The 19385-nt window shown below is 38.8% G+C and overlaps 1 protein-coding gene across 6 annotated transcripts in view; it reads left to right on the top strand.

Annotated features, from left to right (window-relative positions):
• Positions 1-19385, top strand: part of LAMA4 (laminin subunit alpha 4) — a 194119-nt gene that overhangs the window by 133664 nt on the left and 41070 nt on the right. For all 6 annotated transcript variants that reach the window (XM_063724955.1, XM_054558043.2, XM_054558045.2 and 3 more), the window contains exons 13-17: positions 4116-4232; positions 10582-10730; positions 13788-13929; positions 14545-14641; positions 18859-18975. In XM_063724955.1, the coding sequence (XP_063581025.1) occupies positions 4116-4232; positions 10582-10730; positions 13788-13929; positions 14545-14641; positions 18859-18975 (622 nt within the window). The remainder of the gene's footprint in view (positions 1-4115; positions 4233-10581; positions 10731-13787; positions 13930-14544; positions 14642-18858; positions 18976-19385) is intronic.

The raw sequence follows: 19385 nt of genomic DNA, 5'->3' as shown, positions 1-19385 counted from the left end.
ACAGTTTTTCTCCTCCAATTTGCTTTCCTATTTTCTCATTCTTTCTCATTCTTGTCCAGGGTTCTCCTCTCCCTTCCAAGTCCCCAGGGTCTAAGTCAGCCCCTCCTGCTCTGGGTTCTCCAGTGATTTCTCCATTCCTTTGTGTCTCACTTGTGGATATTTTGGTCTGCCCCCTGCCTAGGCTCCCGGCTTCTCTCCCCTTGAGATTACTGCCAGATTCGATTTCAAGGTATCTCTAAATGTAAAGAAACTATGTAATCAACCTTCAACAAATGCCTTCAATGGCTTCCTACTTAAGAAAGGTAACTTCCTCAGCCACCCATGATCTGAGTCCATCTACTGTTCCAGTGGCATTTCTTGACTTTCCTACAAACTCTGCCTCTTAGCCGCTGGAGACCATGCACATTTTCTTCTTATTGCATTTGCTCATGGTGTCACCTTTGCTCATCTCTCTCATCCATGAGTACTTCTGTCTAGCCTTTAAGCCAGGTTAAGTGTCTCCCTCCGTAGAGTGCCTCGCCTACTCATTCGAGTCCAGTGGTTCCTGCAGTCTTATATCCTTTTGAGAATTCAGTGAAAACTATGAAATATGCAGGCACACAGACACACACAAAGACACACATGCACACACACACACATACATATCCCTGCCATGAGAAAAATGTGCAATTGTTCGCACGTATAAGATTGACAGGCAAGTTCAGGTAGTCCGCCTTAACCCTGGGTTAAGAACGCTGGCTCGGTGGCTCACACCTGTAATCACTGCACTTTGGGAGGCCAAGGCAGGTGGATCACCTGAGTTCAGGAGTTCAAGATCAGCCCAGTCAACATGGTGAAACCCTGTCTCTACTAAAAATACAAAAATTAGCCGGGCATGGTGGCGGGCACCTGTCATACCAGCTACTTGGGAGGCTGAGACAGGAGAATTGCTTGAATCCGGGAGGCAGCGGTTGCAGTGAGCTGAGATTGTGCCATTGCACTCTAGCCTGAGTGACAAGAGTGAAACTCCACCTCAAAAAAAAAAAAAAAAGAATACTAGCTGCCAGAAGGAGTCCTTCCTTCCTCTCCACTGGTGCAGCCATTGGTTGTATCACTGGAATGATCACCAGGCTTCATCACACTAAGCATATATTCTTCTATGTTCCTGTCTAGGAGTCACTCTTTTTTTTTTTTTTTTGAGATGGAGTCTCGCTCTGTTGCCCAGGCTGGAGTGCAGTGGCACGATCTCAGCTCACTGCAAGCTCTGCCTCCTGGGTTCACGCCATTCTCCTGTCTCAGCCTCCCGAGTAGCTGGGACTACAGGCACCCGCCACCACGCCCAGCTAATTTTTTGTATTTTTAGTAGAGATGGGGTTTCACCGTGTTAGCCAGGATGGTCTCCATCTCCTGACCTTGTGGTCTTCCCACCTCGGCCTCCCAAAGTGGTGGGATTACAGGCGTGAGCCACCACGCCCGGTGGAGTCACTCTTGATTGCTGAATGCATAACTGTGTGTGTGTGTGTGTGTGTGTGTGTGTGTGTGTGTGTGTGTGTGTGTGTGTGATGGTATGCATCTAGTCTAACACCACTAGACCGCGAGCATCCAAGGGCGGCACTCCGGCCTTGCGCAAATTATATCTTCCTAGCACCAAACATGATAACTTGCATTTGTTACATCTGTTGATGAAGAGATGGATGGACAAATGCTTGGAGCACTCTCAAGTAATACAGATTTGATTTATGTACACTGGTTCTTCATGATTACAAATACTCATTTATTTCATATTAACTTGGACTTCTAAATTACTAAACACTACTTTCACCATTCTTTTGCATACTTTTGCAAAATATCATGAAATTTTAATTCCTTCCAACAAAATTTAAAATCCAATGTTTTATTTATAGTCTTTCCTACGACAAATAGATTTGAATGGATCTGACCTTACTGGAATTTGACTCTGTGTTTTAGAAAACAAACTTAAGTGGGTTTGTTGTTGTTGTTGTTTTGAGACACAGTCTTACTCTGTCACCCAGGCTGGAGTACAGTGGCACAATCTTAGCTCACCACAACCTCCACCTCCTGGGTTCAAGCAATTCTGTTGCCTCAGCCTCCCGAGTAGTTGGGATTACAGGCATGCGCCACCACACCTGGCCCAAATTTAATTGTTTTAATTTTACATTTCACTATTATACCTACAGCATGGGCTAGAAAAGAATAATCCCCAAATTTCAGTTATCATACAAAACCAAAAAAGTACCCACAGAGCTTAATCATTTTGACATGTGCCAACAGTAGCCATACAACTAGCAATTACATTATTTTGTCATCTTTCCTCTAACCCCAAAGGGTAACAGAATGATTAAAACCTTATCAGATGAACATGAGATTGTATAGTTTAAAAGTAAGTAAAATACTCCTTCAAAAGCACTGTTTAGGGATTATTATATACCCAAGCTTTACCTTCCCAGGACTGTTTTTTGTTGTTTTTGTTGTTGTTGTTGTTGCTGTCGTTGTTTTTGACCATGGAACTTTTTCTATTTTTTTGCATATGTAATATGCACAATGAAGCATGCTGAATAGTGACAATTATGTCATTTTCATAATTATCAGTTTTCAACATTTTACTTTGTTCAAGTTGACCACTTTTCTGTGGAAATATATTTGTTTCAAAGCTAATTTTTTCATTTCTGTCTAATGCTATATATGGTAAGTGAGAGAAACTCATTAACTTGAAGCATATTGTTTTTCATCTACTGCAAATAAGCTTATATACAGTGCTATTAGCACACAGCTTTGAAGTTTGTCTCTGACTTCAGGGTGTTAGCAGTGTTCTCCCGCAGTCACCCAGAGAGAACTTACAGAAGGGGTAAAGAACACTGTAAAAGGAAAACAGTTCTGTGAGAGGTAAATAATAACCAACTTTTTTCAACTCCCTTCTTTTACATACTTTAATACACATATTTTACAGTATTGCTTTTGTCCACAGCTATATAACTCCCAGTCTTTGTAAAGATAAGGATAATTGATCTGAGATAGTCACACTGTATTAGGCTTGATGGATATTCAGGGGAAATTGATTCTGTAAAAATGTTCTTGCATTAAGAGGATGTTCAAATGTGATTCTTTTCTGTCTCTAGACCTACATCTACCCCATAGCAACATATTTGGAGAAGGTGGGTTCCATTCTTCCTTTTCACTAAGTCAGGAAAGACTGCAGAGAGTAAAAAAGGACACTAAGATGAACTTAAAAAGTTTTAAAGTATTTCCTTCTCTATCTAGGCTTCTATAATTATTTCTATGATATCCTAGATTACACTATAATGTATATTTCAAATGTAACTTAAGTTACTGTTTCTAAGGTAACTTCAACTCACTTTTCACTCAAATTGTAAAATGAGTCTTTTACTTTTCCCTCCTAAAGTTTCTTTCTATGTTTCTTTCAAACTCTAAACTCATTGGAAGCCCCATAATATTTCTTCAGAATCACAATGTCCCTGCCTCTAGAACCTAAAAGTGAAGGTAGAAATTAAAGTACTCATCAAAACATGTATTAGTATTTACTTTCCCTTCTCAAAACATCTGAGCATTTACAATGAAGAGCTCTGAGTGATATGAAGCAAGATTAAAAGTTGATGCTTTAATAGTAGGGCCATTTTTAATTTTTAAAGGGACATTAATTAAGATTATTTTTGTATATTCTCTGTTCCTGTCAAATGGGCTGTTTGTGTCAGGCCCAAGGCTGGCACATGGTAAATACTTTTTGAATTAATTCATATTCCAATCACTGCAAACAGAGAGCCTGTGTTCAATCCTTTCTCCATAGTCCTCCTTTATATTCTGGGAAAAAGAGACAAATGCCCTCTCTAAGGCGCTAGCTCTCTTTGCAATGATGGTGTTATAATGATCCTCCCTGCGTCTAATCTCCCAAGATTCTTACTGTTGTTATCTCCGTATTATAAATGAGAAAGCAGCATCAAACAGGTAGCATTCCCCGAAGGCACACAGCAAAGATGGAGCTGGGATATGAACCGAGATTTGTCTGAGTCCAAAGAGAGCAAGTTGACATTTACTGCTCTCCCCAACGCTTTCCCTAAAGACATATTCACTTCACTCTCCCTTACTCTTCCTTCCTGCAGAAACAACAGGAAAGAGTGAGGGAACAATTGGAAGTGGTGAACGTGTCTCTGAGCACATCTGCGGACTCTCTGACAACACCTCGGCTAACTCTTTCAGAACTTGATGATATAATAAAGGTAAGGACGCACATGACTTGTTCAGGTTTGTATTTCTGGCAGGTTACAACAGCAGCTCAGTGTCACAGAATAATAATGAATTCAAATCTATCCAGTGAGCAGGCATTATAAAGATCAGATGACTGAATGTTTTAGTTTCTTGCACTGTACGACGGCCACTAGCCACATATGACTACTTAAATTTAAATTACTTAAAATTAAATAAAATTAAAATTTTAATTCTTCAGTCACATTAGCCACATTTCAAGTCCTCAGCAGCCACATAGCTAGCAGCTACTATATTCAGTGGCACAAGCATTGTGCAGAAACAGGCATTGTGCCACTGAATATAGTGGAACTTCTTGCAGAGAGTTCTATTGAAAGTGCTGCTCTCGATCCATCCTACTCACTCTTCACTCATAAAGTTGTGTTTGATAAATCTGGCATTCAAAATCAATAAAAGTCACATTTTGTAAAAGTAGAAAATTTCCAATAAAATGCAGTGAACCGAATTGTCATGAAATTACTCTCAGCTCATTTTTATTACCTTTCTAAAGATATCACTTTAAGGTCATTTGATTGTCATCTCATCCTTTGACTATTTCAGCACCAAACTGTCTTTCTCTCCAGGCTGACTCCCATCACTATCCTTGGTGACAGCAAAATCCATATGGATGAAGTCACTGACTCTCTGACCTCCAGCTCCTTGAACTTGCCCTTTCCAGCAAGCTTATCCTCCAGTCCACCTCTGTTATCCCACCTATGGCCATACCCAGATCTTGCCCTCAGTAACAGTACCTCCTCCCAAACCCTAGTTTCAAGCACCTCCCTCCCGGAGCACCATCTCCTATCTCACTCACTCTAGAATGCCCACTCCAGTAATTCTCTGGCCACATGGAGACCTCCCTGCCTTTTTTACCCTACCCCTCTCATGTGCTTTCTTCCCTCCTTAAGCAGCTCAAATTATCAACATAATCATTCTTTCAAAATACCCTTAACTACCATATCTGCCTGTTCCTCTGTTGTACCTACCTGAGATTTCTGACTCATCCCCAGCACCATGGCCATACCAGAGCAGCTGCATGCGACTGGTGGGAACCCACTTCCCATGCTATCAGCTCTGCCTGGTGACTTGGCTTCCTGCTTTCTGAAAAATTAGAAACAAACAGAAGAGAACTCCCTTCATCCTTCTTCCCCGAATCCGCCGGCCAGCCTGCATCTGCACCCACAACCTCTGCCTCCCCTCCGTTATAAGCATTCCTTCTCCTGCCCGGCCCCTTCCTGTGCTCCGAACCCCATCCTTCCTCACCTTGAAAACAGGTTGCAGGGTTTCACTCCTCAACTTATGCCCTCTTTCTTCTGAATCATCCAGTTCTTATTCTTTACTTAATCATTACCATCAGCATACAAACGTGCTGTACTATCTCCTATCTTTTAAATATCAAAAGAAAAAAGCCCTGTAAAAAAAATCTTTTACAAAGCTTGCATCCCCTCTAACTTTTGCCCTACCATTCTGCTCAGCTTCACAGCAAAATGTCTCAAGAGTGACTTATCATTGCTGTTCCTACCTCCTAGACTCCCACTGTCCCCTATAGTCGGCCGTTTCTGAAGGGGGTTCCATCCCCTTCACTGAGACTGTTCCTGTCCAGGTCACCAGCGACCCGCCTGTAGCGAAAACTGGGGTCGCCTGTCTCTCCCGGGCTTTCTCAGCCCTCCCTCCTCTAAACACCAGGTGGCGCCCTTGTCCCGGCTGCTCTGGTACGGCTCACGGCTTCTCCCCTGGCTGGCGGTTTCTTCCCAGCCCCCTTTGCTAGCCTCGCCTCTGCACACCCTCTAAGTGGTCAATATTTTAGGCTCTGCAGGCCACGTACAACCACTGTCTCTTATTTTTTTCTGGTTTTTGTTTGTTTTAAATTTTTTTTACAACCGCTTAAATATGTAAGATGTATTCTCAGCTCCGGGCTATATAAAAACAGGCTTTGGTTGGGTGCAGTGGCTCATGCCTCTAATCCCAGCACTCTGGGAGGCCAGGGTTGGGGGAGAGTGCTTGAACCCAGGAGTTCAAGACCAGCCTGGGCAACATAGTGAGACCCCCATCTCTACAAAAAAAGAAAATTTTTTTTTAATTAGCTAGGCATGGTGGTGCATGCCTACAGTCCTGGCTGCTCAGGAGGCTGAGATGGGAGGATCACCTGAGCCCGGGAAGTGGAGGCTGCAGTGAGCCGTGATGGTGCCTCTGCACTCCAGCCTGGGTGACAAGGTGAGACGCTGTCTCAAAGAAAAAAAAAGATTTGAGCTGCACTTGACACTGGGCCATGTTGATCTCTGCTCTGGATAATGAATGGCTCTATGCTTGGTCCTAGGCCTTCTTTTCTACCTATACTCTCTCCCTAGCTGATCTCATTGACTCCCTTGGCTTTAAAGAACAATTATACACTGATGATTACACAATTATACCTCCAGCTATGACACCTCCACGAAGTTCCAATCTCCTATATCCTAGCGCTTACTTGACATTTTCAAGTCAGAACTCAGTACAATTGTAATAAAGTCACAATCTCATCTACCATGTATTAGTAATAGACATACCAAACTTGACATGTCTTAAATAAAACCCACTCCTTCCCCAGTCTTCCCCATCTCAATAAATGGCACAACCCAATTGCTCAAATCAAAACTCCAGAGTCGAGTCACTACTGCTTTCTCCTTTCTCCTTATCTCTAAAATGAATCTTGATTTCTTTCTTTTTTATTTTCTTTCTTTTTTTTTTTTTTTTTTTTTTTGAGACGTGGCTTCATCCTTGTTGCCCAGGCTGGAGTGCAATGGTGTGATCTCGGCTCACTGCAACCTCTGCCTCCTGGGTTCAAGCAATTCTCTTGCCTCAGCTTCCCGAGTAGCTGGGATTACAGGCGTCCACCACCATGCCCAGCTAATTTTTTGTATTTTTAGTAGAGATGGATTTTCACCATGTTGGCCAGGCTAGTCTCGAACTCCTGACCTCAGATGATCTACCTGCCTTGGCCTCCCAGAGTGCTGGGATTACAGGCGTGAGCCACCACACCGGGCCTTGAATCTTGATTTCTGAACACTTTCCTTGTCTCTACTGCTGCTCTTTGGTCCAAGTCACCTCATCTACAGTTTAAATTGCCACCAGAGCCTTCTAGCTGATCCAACTGTCTCCACTCTTGTCCTTCAAGACATACTCTCTATGCAGCAGAACAATCCTTTAAAAACATAACCAACATTATTTCTACTATAGACACTCCCCAGTGGCACTTAAAGTAAGAAACAAGCTCATTTTGTCATGGCCCGTGAGACCCTACATGACCCAGCTCAGACCAGCTTCTCTGACCACATACCCAACTCTCTTCTCACTCACTGCACTCCAGCCCAACAAACTCCTCTCTATTTTTCAAACATACCATACTTATTTCCTGCCTCGGGATCTCTGCACCTGCTGCCCTCAGATCTTCAAATGGCTGGTGTCCTTATGACCCTTACATCCAAATGAACCCCTTACCCCACTCACTCCTCATCCCACCCCACCTGTCATATGTTATTCAAAATGTCTTTTACTCCCTGAAATTAGCTTGTTTGCTTGTTTGATCACTTGTTTATTATCTGTATCTCTCCCACTAAACTGTAAATTCCTTGAAAGTGGAGACTGTGTTCAAAGGTATTCTACCTCCTAAAAGAGTGCCTGGTCCGTAATGGGCACACAGGGAATATTTGTTGATTGAATGAATGAGTAAAAGTGGTAAGTCCATGGTCTATTTTCCACTTATACAATTAAAAACATTTTTTTCAAAGTATTGTTCCCCGGATGACCAACCAAAATGGCTAGAGGTTTAATACCGCCTCCATAAAAGTAAACCCTTTGTACTACAAACCCTTTGTGCTACATTCTGGGATTACAAAAATAAGTTAAACTCAGTTCCTGCCTCCTAGGATTGTATGATATGATGAGTTAAATAATCACTTAAAATTATTACAATCATTTGACACATGAATGAGTAATAAAAACACATGGCAACACTTAACTCATCCTGAGGAGGTTAGGGATGGCCTCAAAAAGGAAGTGATATTTGAGCTGAATTTGAAAGGAGGAGTAGAGCTTTCCAGGTAGATTAGACAGAAAATAAAAGAAAATTATTCCAGAAAGGGAAAATATATGCAAAGGTAAGAGACCAGAAAAAATTGTGGGGCATTAAAACAACAACCAGTTGGTCAAGGTTAGACCATGGGATATAGCAGGTTGGGTGTCATGAGAATTGATGAAATTGGTGAGAGAAGAGTGGTCAGCTGATGATATCATGCTTAGAAATTGGACTCATTCCTGCAAAGCAACTGGCTGATTCTGAGAAGGGAAATAACATGGTCAGATTTTCTTAATAGGAAGATTACCTTTCCTGCAAGCTAGTAAAGAATGGATTAGAATACTCAAAGACTTCGCTCAGAGAAGGAAGTGAGATCACTCAGGGGAGAGGAAAGTGCTGGGAATCAAACGCCAACTTTCACGGTCTCTTTCCTGGTCAGGGAAAGAGGAGACCCAGGAGATAGCATAGTCACAGAAGCTAGGAAAAGAAAAGAGTTTTAAGCAAAGACAGTGACCAACACTGTAGCAAACCACAGATGGATCCAGTAAATAAGGATGGGAAAATGTCAAGTGGATCTGGCGATTTGGGGCCAGGTGTTGGTGATCTTGGCAAGAAACATTTCTGTAAAGTGCACTGTGTCAAAGCAAGAGAAAAAGCTAGAAGGGAGCCTAAAGTGAAAGAATAAGGTTTTTTGTTTGTTTGTTTGTTTTGTTTTTTGATGGGAGATACTTGAGCATGTTTATATCTGAGAAGAGTCAGTAGCTAGGAAGCAAGAATGAATAACGGGGTTACCAAGACAATGGGGCAGCATGCTTTATACAGAAAATGAACACTTTTCCTCTTAAAATTGGAGCAAAATTTATGTGTAGGTGTAGCCATAAATACATCTATAGAGTTTGCGGGGAAGGGCTGGGGGCTGGTTGCAAAAAGCTGGGGAAATACCTGTTCATTGGTTTTGGAGTCTCTGAGGGAGTTAACCAATAAATAGTGCCCCTTTCCAGAATCCAAGTTCTAAACAGCTGGAAACATAAATAAAATAGTAAATACAGAGACCAAGGAGGTTGCCTTATTTCTGAAGCAGCTAAGCAGCAGGCATGGTTTAGGTCTCTTAGCCAAGTGGGGTAGCTGACGTTCAGTCCCAGTATTAGGCAGCTGTGCCCACCCAGACAGGCAACACCGTAAGGCTTAGATGGGGGTTCTGCCCAGAATAGTTTTAACATGGAGGAACACAGGAAAACTCAGGCTTTCTGCTGGCAGCTTGCTCCCAGGACGAAGAAGGGTGGAGTTGAGCAGAGCCTATAGAGTTATTCTTCCCAAATTTACCCATCAAATCAACCACTCCCCTCTTACAGGAGTAGAGGGAGGAAAGGGGTAGAGAGGTCTGGAGTTTCACTCACTGGTCTCCCTGCATATAGAGGAGACATCAGAAGTGTGGAAGAAGTGTCCCCCACTAACAGTTATGACCTCCAAATAAAAAAGAAAATAAGGTGATCTGTTTAGAATCAGATGGGGGTGGGTGAAGGAAGTGTTGGCTTAGGAATCATGACAATGTTTAGATTCACTATTTGGGTGACTAGGAGAACAAATCTCTTTGCAGCATTGAGGGGCCAGCCAAGGCTGAAACTCACGGGTTTGCAGGAACATCCGCCTACACAGTTGCACGATCTTTAAGCAAAATCGTAGGTCTGTGGTTGGATTAAAAACCAAGAGAGCCTGTGTTACAAGGTGATTTTCAGGAAGTAGTCAGTCACCTGAAAGGTAGCTGAAAGGTCAGATGAAAACTGAATGATGTCCATTAGATTTAGTAACTTAGATGTAATTAAGTTAACTTCTCTTTTGGTAGAGTAATGGAGTAGAAATCAGACAGGACTAGGTCAAAATAGGGAATATAAAGTGAGAGAAAATAGAGACAACATATATAAACAACTACCATTTTTTGAAATATGTTGCTATGAAGAGAGCAGAAAAGTATTGTAGTAACATTAGGGACATGTGTGGATAACTGAAAGTTTTAGTTTAGTTTAGTTTTTAGGTCTGAAATGGTAGAGCATTTCTGGGTTGTGAATGCTAGGGAAGCAATCAGTACAGAAGAAAGAGCTGGCAGTGAGGGATAAATAGACATCTACTTATAGCATTTTAGACTTATGTGGTCCTGCACTGAAATTTACTGACCTTCATAATAAGAAAGAATAGAGATTATCCTTTGGTGCTTAGGAAAAACGTTTTAAGTTCTTCTAAATTCAATTTATTTATTAAAATTTTTTTTTCTTTAGAATGCGTCAGGGATTTATGCAGAAATAGATGGAGCCAAAAATGAACTACAAGTAAAACTATCTAACCTAAGTAACCTCAGCCATGATTTAGTCCAAGAAGCTATTGACCATGCACAGGAACTTCAACAAGAAGCTAATGAATTGAGCAGGTAATATCCTGGTTTTAGAAATGCAAATATCTACATGGGGTGAATAAAATATTACTATTCAATTCCATATGTTAGAGCTACTGGGATACAATTTTACCAGGTTGATTAAGGTTGGGTATGCTTATGTGTTGGTATGTTGGTTGGTTGGTTTGTTGGTTGGTTGGTTGGTTGGTTGGTTGGTTGGTTGGTTGGTTGGTCCATCTGAGAGTCCATCATCGTTCATTGCAATTGTTTGGGGGAGCTGGTCTTTTTTATTTTAAAAAAATCTGTCATATTAAAGGCCTGGGTTCTGGAAAGAAGGGGGTGTCTGTTCCACAATTATTAGTAGGATGACCAAAGACGTTTTGGTTAGGGGCATAAATGTTGTATAAAACATTATCAAATAAATCAGATCCCTTTAGAAGGTCTAATTCTAACATTACCTATTTATTTCATAGACAGCATTATCTTTCCACACCCAAGTGTCTTAAGTAAAGCTGGTCGGGAATTGGCAATATAACTGACTTCTGATAAATACTTCACAGTGCCCAGCAGGAACTATTTGATTTCAACATCTGTTAAGAGAAAATCAATTGGCAATTTTCCTCCCAGCACCTAGAATAGAGTCACACACCTCTTGGACACTCAATTAATGTTAACTGAAAAGTACTGAAAGATCAGAATGGAATTCATGATCCTGAAATAATAGGCAAATAATGAGATAATTACAGAGAAAGACTAGGAAAAAAGGACCAGTAAAGGTCATGAATAAAATAAGAACCAATATTAACTTCTGTTCAAAATACAAATCACCTTCTTATTCTTGATTGCCAAAATTTTCAAACACTCTTCCAAATCTCCTATGAAGAGAGAAAAAAAGAAAGAGAGAGGTCATGTAAAATCTTGATGTGTCAGTGGGTGAGACAGTGCCATATCCCGCTTGGTATCATGGCCCTAGAAAAATGAGCTTTTGATGAAGGCAATAAAATGGAGCTTAGAAAAAACACTATTTTGATAATATACTATATTAGCAGAATGTTGTTTTTGAGATCCATCTTATGGCTCTCTTCATTATTCTTTTGTCGTTTTGTAACTACATCCCATTCATTGGGATTCCAAAATATAACTTCTGTGTATAATGCCACTCTGCAGCAAACAGTGTTCCAGCATGATTCTAAGACAGTTACTACATGCTTTACATGAAACATGATCCAAAATATCAATCACCCTCAAGTCTTTTTGTATTTAGAATATTTCTGACTATATATTCATGAAAGCATTTCAACTTAGAGACATCTTCATTCAAATTGTGAATATCCTTCCACATCTGTCTGGTGTACACAATGATTTACGTGCTATGCTCGAACAAAGATAAACAAAATTCATTAAGAAGCTTCCATTTCAATAGCACATGTTTAATTTGAATACTGAGGTAGTACTTGTTCTGTGCCTAGTAATTAAAAGCAAAGTAATAAAGGCTTTGTTTCATGCTCTTTGGTACATCTTACCACTCTCACCAGCAAAATTTTAAAATATTAATAAATATTTGTAACATTTTGTTTCTTTTGTCCCTTTTTTTAAAAATATTTTCTTGTTTGCCTTCCCCAGATTTTGCTATCTGAGGCCATTTTCTCAGAAGGGGTTGTGGGGAGGAACAGGTAGTGAGTATTTAGATTAGACTCCCCTCTGTAGAGCAGAGCCCCATGACTTCTACAGGCCCTAGGCACTTTTGCCTTGGTGGGTTCCTTTCTCCATAGAAAAATTAAAACCTTTATTTCATGTCTGCATTGGTATAAAGATTAATACCATTATTATTGTTATCCTCATTTTCTTCTTCTGATTGAAAAAAATGAAAATGAAAACGCTGTGCCTAATGGATGAGTCAGCCCTTCTGTAGAGGAGGTAGAGTGATGATAGACTTGGTTAACAGAGAGGGAAGTAGCCAAAGAAATATAGAGAAAGTCCTTCTAAGGGAGCACACAGGGACTGGAACTGGATGCAGGAGATTGAGGAACAATTACCGAGCTCAACAGGTCAGGCGGTTTGAAGATAGGAGCCAGTGTGAGATCTGCAATATTATATACTGGAAGGTCCAGAAGAGGACCTTCTGGAAGTTACTGACAAATGAGGTGATGATATTAATCATCGATGTTTGGGACTGAGAAAAAAAATAAAGAATTGGTGGATTTAAAACTGAATAAAATTAAGACAAAGGATTTAGATGAACTGCGGAAGTGGAGGTTAGAGTTTATATTACGGAGGCAGTAGAAGTATTTGTCAATAAAATAAATTATGCAGGTACATGTAGAGTTTTAAAATCCCAATTCAGGAAATGGTGTAGGTATAATAATAAACCCTGATGATTACCAGATGCCAGGCATGGTATACCAAGCATTTCTATATTTTATTCCTGTTATATCTCACATTATTAGCCCCTGTGTGCAAGTGTGCAAGTACCCTGCGTGATGGGTACTCAGTAAATGTTGGATGAACGTTACACTGGCCAGAGAGGGGCAAAGGCAGAGACTATGATGTGAAAGGGCAGGGGTGAGGGTGGGCCGAGGTGGGGCGGTGTGCTGAGGAAGGGCTAGGGCTGTCTCACTCCTGAGGCCCAGAATGCAGCCAGGCCTCAGGAGTGAAACAAACCTTGACAATATGTGCCCTGGCCAAGCTCTGCATACTCTCCTGGAGCCTTGGCTTCCTCTACAGAAAGGAAATAACAATGCTGATTTGGATAAACACTACGTAGTCATCATAATGGGTTCATTCCTCTGCCTGACCTCCATCACATAAACAAACTCCTGCTAGAAGAGGTGCGGAGGGCTGTTTTTAAATCATCATTCCCTTTTCCTGCTGCTACTGCCAGACAGGCAGCTGTCATAGAACCAAAATGCTGTTCAGCAAAGACAGAAGAATGCAGAGGAGGTGTGACCCTCAAGAAAACCTTGCCACACTAGGTGACTTTGAATAACAGGAAGGAAGCATCTGTGATCCTAGAAGTATTTAAAAAGCAAGCATTAAACATGGCCCCATTCCCCAAGAAGGTAAGAAGGAGAAATAATGTTTGTTTGTTAACAGGAAGTTGCACAGTTCAGATATGAACGGGCTGGTACAGAAGGCTTTGGATGCATCAAATGTCTATGAAAATATTGTTAATTATGTTAGTGAAGCCAATGAAACAGCAGAATTTGCTTTGAACACCACTGACCGAATTTATGATGTGAGTATTCCCTTAAAGTTCTTTATACCTTGCCTTTCCCACTGGCTTTTCTGTTTTCTGATGTCATCTCTTGAACTTCCAGTGTGAAATCCAAATGGCAGAAAGAGTAGAAAGGGCAGGGGAACTAAGGAAAGACCATTTCATGAATGCCTTGAAGGTTTCAGTCTGCAGATTCTTTGAGATGTGCTGTAGTCCAGTCAGCAAATGCCAGTTCCTTTGACAGGTTATTTTTTTAGCCAAAGTCCCTGAAAAAAAGAATGTATTTAAAATTAGTTCCTGCTGATAGAGAAGATACTTTACGCATTCATTTAGATTTTTTTCAACTCAAAATTATTTATTGCGTGGCTTCTACGTGGCAAGCACATTGGTGGGGCCTTGGCCAGGGCTTTGTTCTAGGTTCACTGAATCTTTCCAAAAAAAACATTACCTTGAAAATGCCAAAGGCATTACTTCCTCTTGGTCACATATTTGACCTTAATTTTAAGCTGTGAAAATGAAGCTGAATGAATTTTGCTTGGTGTTTAGCAGATAAACTGTGTCATTTAAATCCTTCAACTATGAATAGCTGATTTCTTCTGCTGTCATTTTTACCCTCTTCTCTCAATTCCTTTGTAGGCAGTGAGTGGGATTGACACTCAAATCATTTACCATAAAGATGAAAGTGAGAACCTCCTCAATCAAGCCAGAGAACTGCAAGCAAAGGCAGAGTCTAGTAAATATCTTCACTTTGCTATTTCCCTTATAGCTGCTTCCCTCCTTTCATACACGTAGAGAGAGATTTCCAAATCTAGGATTAAAGAATAGTATTATAACTAAATAACATATCAGTAGTTCCTGCTCAGAGTCAAGTTACAAAAGAGCAAAGATTTGATACTTTAAAGTGTGATTTAAAAAAAAAAAACTGCTATGTAGTAAACTACATGGAAACATATAGCTATCTCACATACTGTGGCTATTCCTGCTAATCAAATAGGCTGATTAATAGAAACTTACCATAAATACCAATTTTTAGGGGAAAATGTCGTAAAATACACTTAACACTAAAACTATATTGCACAAAATTTCCTCTTTCTTGAACAATTTCGAAGGCCTTTTAAAATGTTTCCCATGAAGGAACGGGTCATCACTGTGAGTCAATTAGGATGACAGGGTACCGCAAAGCCATCTGGTTATTTGCCTTTTTTTTTTTTGTAGTTTGTGTTCTACATAGGTTACTGTATTTAGGACAGACCTAACAACCATATGGTAAGAAGCATTTCCAAAGGCCAGTGTTTGCATCTGCTAAAGTGTGCACATCCAAGGATGAGGGAGGGAAGGAAAAATAAAAGCAAAATCGCATTAGACAATTTTGAATCTTGTGAGTTACTCTTAAAAACAATTGAATGGACTAAGAAATTCACTAAACATTATTCATCTCTGAGATAATGAACTAATTCCTAAGGATTTTTGAACATCGACTAATGAGGTTGGAAATTCATCATCTAGCGAACTTCTACCTACCACCTAAAAACAAAGGCCAAGTTTGAAACTAAAAACCTCACCCAATTTTGTTAAAGTAATTAATCTCATTTAACCATGCATTTTCTTTCTCTTTTGCAAAGAGCCATTACATAGAGAAGATAAATGCACTTTGCTTTTCATACACAGATACTTAACTATTTATTTCCCATAAAACAACTGTTATTTTATTTTTCTGGGCAAACAAAGGCAATAAAAAGGTCATTGTTTCTCTAGTCTAATTATTATATGTCTAATTAATTTATTATGTAAGTCTATCCTGAACATACTCTATGGAAAATAATTAGAATATCAGCAGTGAAGAATTACAATATTAACAGTAAAATATTTTTAAATAAATGTTGCTATATCTATGTATTGCTTTTGTTTCTTGTGTTGTGAAGATCAGAATGTGTCAGTCTTCATGACACAGTGACTTAAATATTTTATTCTTTTTGATAACTTGTAATATATTCTCTCAGTCTTGTCATTATTGAGTTATTGAACCTCATAAAAGCAACTTTTCTATTTTAAATTTAACCATTAATCGATCCCTACCCACATCTCTTCAAAGTTCCATATTTTATGTCTGATAAACCTCTCTGCATTAGCCTGTTTGAATATTTTGCAGACCTGTTCACCTATTTCATGATCTCATTTGGCCAAATCCCTTCCTGCATTTATTTGCAAAAGGAACAACAACAGGGAGTTATTACTGTGTGGCTTAGAATTTTATAGGACTGTCTTCCTTTGATAATACACACATTTGTGATGTACATTCAGGTTTTCAAATTAAACCATAGTCATCTACTGAATTACGTTATAATTTCAGATTACCTTTTCTTCCTTCCAAATTCCTTTCAATGATCAGTAATCTTTATTTCCCAATTTTCCTTTTCATTATATATCAAATAGTTGATAGTCAATATAATCTCAGGAAGCTGCTATTTAAATGAATCTTCTACTTAACTCATTTGCAAAATGAAAAATATTTATGCAAGTCAGTAAATTCCAAATAGAACACACTTCTTATGAAACATTTCTTCTTATAAACATCAAGCCCAAAATAGATTTTCTTCCTCCTCTTTTTATCAAAAGCTCCAAATATAGAGTTAAATATATTCTTTCTCAGTATATCAGGCGGTATTTTTTTTGTTTTTGCAGTCATGAGACCCAAAATAAGAGCTAAAACATTGTTTGTATTATAATGTTTGGAAATTGAAATTAGAAAGAGGAAGGAGGCAGGGTGCAATGCAAATTCTCCACACTACCCAGAGAAAATATGAAAGAAGTGCTTGTATTTGGTTAACTGTACTTCATGACACCACCACCCATTCATTATACACATATTTGGGAGGGAAAGATAACAATAAACCAATCACATCAAGACTACCTAATAGAACAGCAAAAGGGCGCCGTCAGAGAGTGTATATTTACAATCCCATTGGAGAGAAAGAGAAAAGTATAATTAGAAGTGATAAAACTATTTTTCTGTTTGTTAAGAAACAAAATTCTCAGTGCTTTGGAATTAAAGCACAAACAGAAACAAAGAATTACTGGCAAAGTTGATCCTTTAGTTCAGATGATGAGGTAATTACATCATGATCTGTTGGGATTTGCTCAAAGATAACCCCAGTCTAGTGACTGTGCCACAAGTATGCTTTCAAGAACAATTTTATAAGCAAAAGACTCTCAAAACTGATGCAAATACAAAATCTGATAGAACTGTATGTACACACGTATGTATAATAAATTTAACCATTAATCGATCCCTACCCACAAAGAAATCTCAAGGCTCAGATGGCTGCCCCAGCGAATTCTTAAACATTTAAAGAAGAAATAACACCACTTTTATATGAACTCTTCTATAAAATAGAAAACCAGAAAGCACTCTCGAACTTGTTTTATGAAGCCAACAAAACTTGGTTACTTGAATCACATAGGGATATTATTAAAAAGGAAAATTATAAGCCAAATTCTCTTACAAAAAAAGATGCAAAAATTCTAATCAATATATTAGCAAATCAAATCTAGCACACCTATAAAGTGCAATATATGATGTCCAATTTGAGTTTATTTTAGGATTTCAAGAATAGTTTAACATCTAAAATATCAATTGTAATTTGTCACATTTATAGGATGCAGGAGAAATTCATACAATCATCTCACTACATGCAGAAAAATTATTTAACAAACTTGATAGCCATTTTTGACTTTTAAAAAAGAGTTTCAGCAAACTAAGAATAGAAGGAAACTTCCATAATCTGAAAAATAAAATAATATTCAGCAATTAAAATGGAAATATTGAATGCTTTTCCACTAATATTAGAAACAATACAAGGACACCCTACATTACCAATTCAATGTGTAAAAATCCGGTTTAATTTTATATACAACAATGGGAAATTAACTTTTTAAAATAACAGTGTTTGCAATAGCATCAAATACATAGGAATAAATCTGATAAAAGAGGCTAAGGTTGCTACACATAAAGATCTAAATAAATGAAGATCTAAACAAGAATTTATATATAAATGATAAATAAATACCATATTCATTGAGTAGAAGGTTAAAATGTGTAAAAATGACAATTCTCCCAAATTCATCTACAGATTTAATTCAGTATTAATTAAAGTACCTGAACTGAATATTCTAGAATTTATATGGAAATGAGAGGGGAAAGCCAAGAATAGCCAAGACTGTCTTGAAGAATAAAAACAAAGCTGGAAGACAAACTACATTATCAAGATGTATTATAGCTCTATATAGAAATTAAGACAGATATAAAAGATTATAATACCATATCCTCTCTTTTGAATAATGTTTAAAAACAGACACAAACAGATGGAGATAGAATTCAAAAAAGTTATTATCTTCGGGTCATCACAGGGGCTCTAGGGAGCTTCAAAGGTGGTAATAAGTTTCTATTTTCTTGACTTGGATGCTGGTTATGTTTTGTGTTCATTTTGTGAACATTTGTCAAGCTGTGCATTTATAAAGGATGGCTTTTTCTAGATGTATGTTATATTGCAATTAAAATTTTATTGAAACAAATAAGAAAACAAGGATTATTTTTATAACCAATCATTATCATATAATATGTAGAGAGAGAGAGATTTTTTCTTTTCAGCTCTTTAACAATTGTGCTGTTTGGTGTTATTAGTCACGGCGGGGCTATATGTTTCAATCAAAGAAATTAACCATGATGGCATCCTAAGTCACTCACAAGCAGTATTACAAGTGTTCTGCAATTCTGTACCTCGAATTTTAAATGCTACTTTCCAGAATTGTTGATCTATGTTCAGAGTATTCAGAATACTGCAAATACTGCAGATGACTGCATCGTACAAATGAGAAGTTTCCTTGTTGAAATGGAATCCTTTTCCAGGCATCTTGGCTCCACTAGTACTTCTTTCTGCTGCTTCTCCACAGGCAGTGATGAAGCAGTGGCTGACACTAGCAGGCGTGTGGGTGGAGCCCTAGCAAGGAAAACTGCCCTTAAAACCAGACTCAGCGATGCCGTTAAGCAACTACAAGCAGCAGAGAGAGGTAAGCATCAGAGAGAATTGAAGTCTCATCTGTTGGTTCACTGGAGTGTAAGGTAAACCTTCAAGGAAGGATTAGGTAATTCTTTATTTGTCAGTGTTTTTATACATAAATGTTATTTTCTGATGACAAAATATGTTCATCACAAAAAAAAGTTCTAGAAAATAAAAAGAAGAAACTAAATATAAATGCTGTAATCACACCACCTAGAGGTGACCTTTAGATTTGAGAGCCTTTTTTTCCAGCATTTCCTCTGTGTGTGTCTGTGTGTGTGTGTGTCTGTGTGTGTGTGTGTGTGTGCATGTGTGTGTGTCTTTTAATGGGATCATGCTGTTTATAGTGTTTGATAATGGCTTTCTTATGAACATCCTTCCTCATAACAATATGCCCTAATTTGGTTATTGGATTTCTTT

Source organism: Pongo abelii, chromosome 5, assembly GCF_028885655.2.
Source record: "Pongo abelii isolate AG06213 chromosome 5, NHGRI_mPonAbe1-v2.0_pri, whole genome shotgun sequence".
NCBI classification, from domain to species: domain Eukaryota; kingdom Metazoa; phylum Chordata; class Mammalia; order Primates; family Hominidae; genus Pongo; species Pongo abelii.
This window is presented reverse-complemented; position numbering and strand designations above follow the sequence as displayed.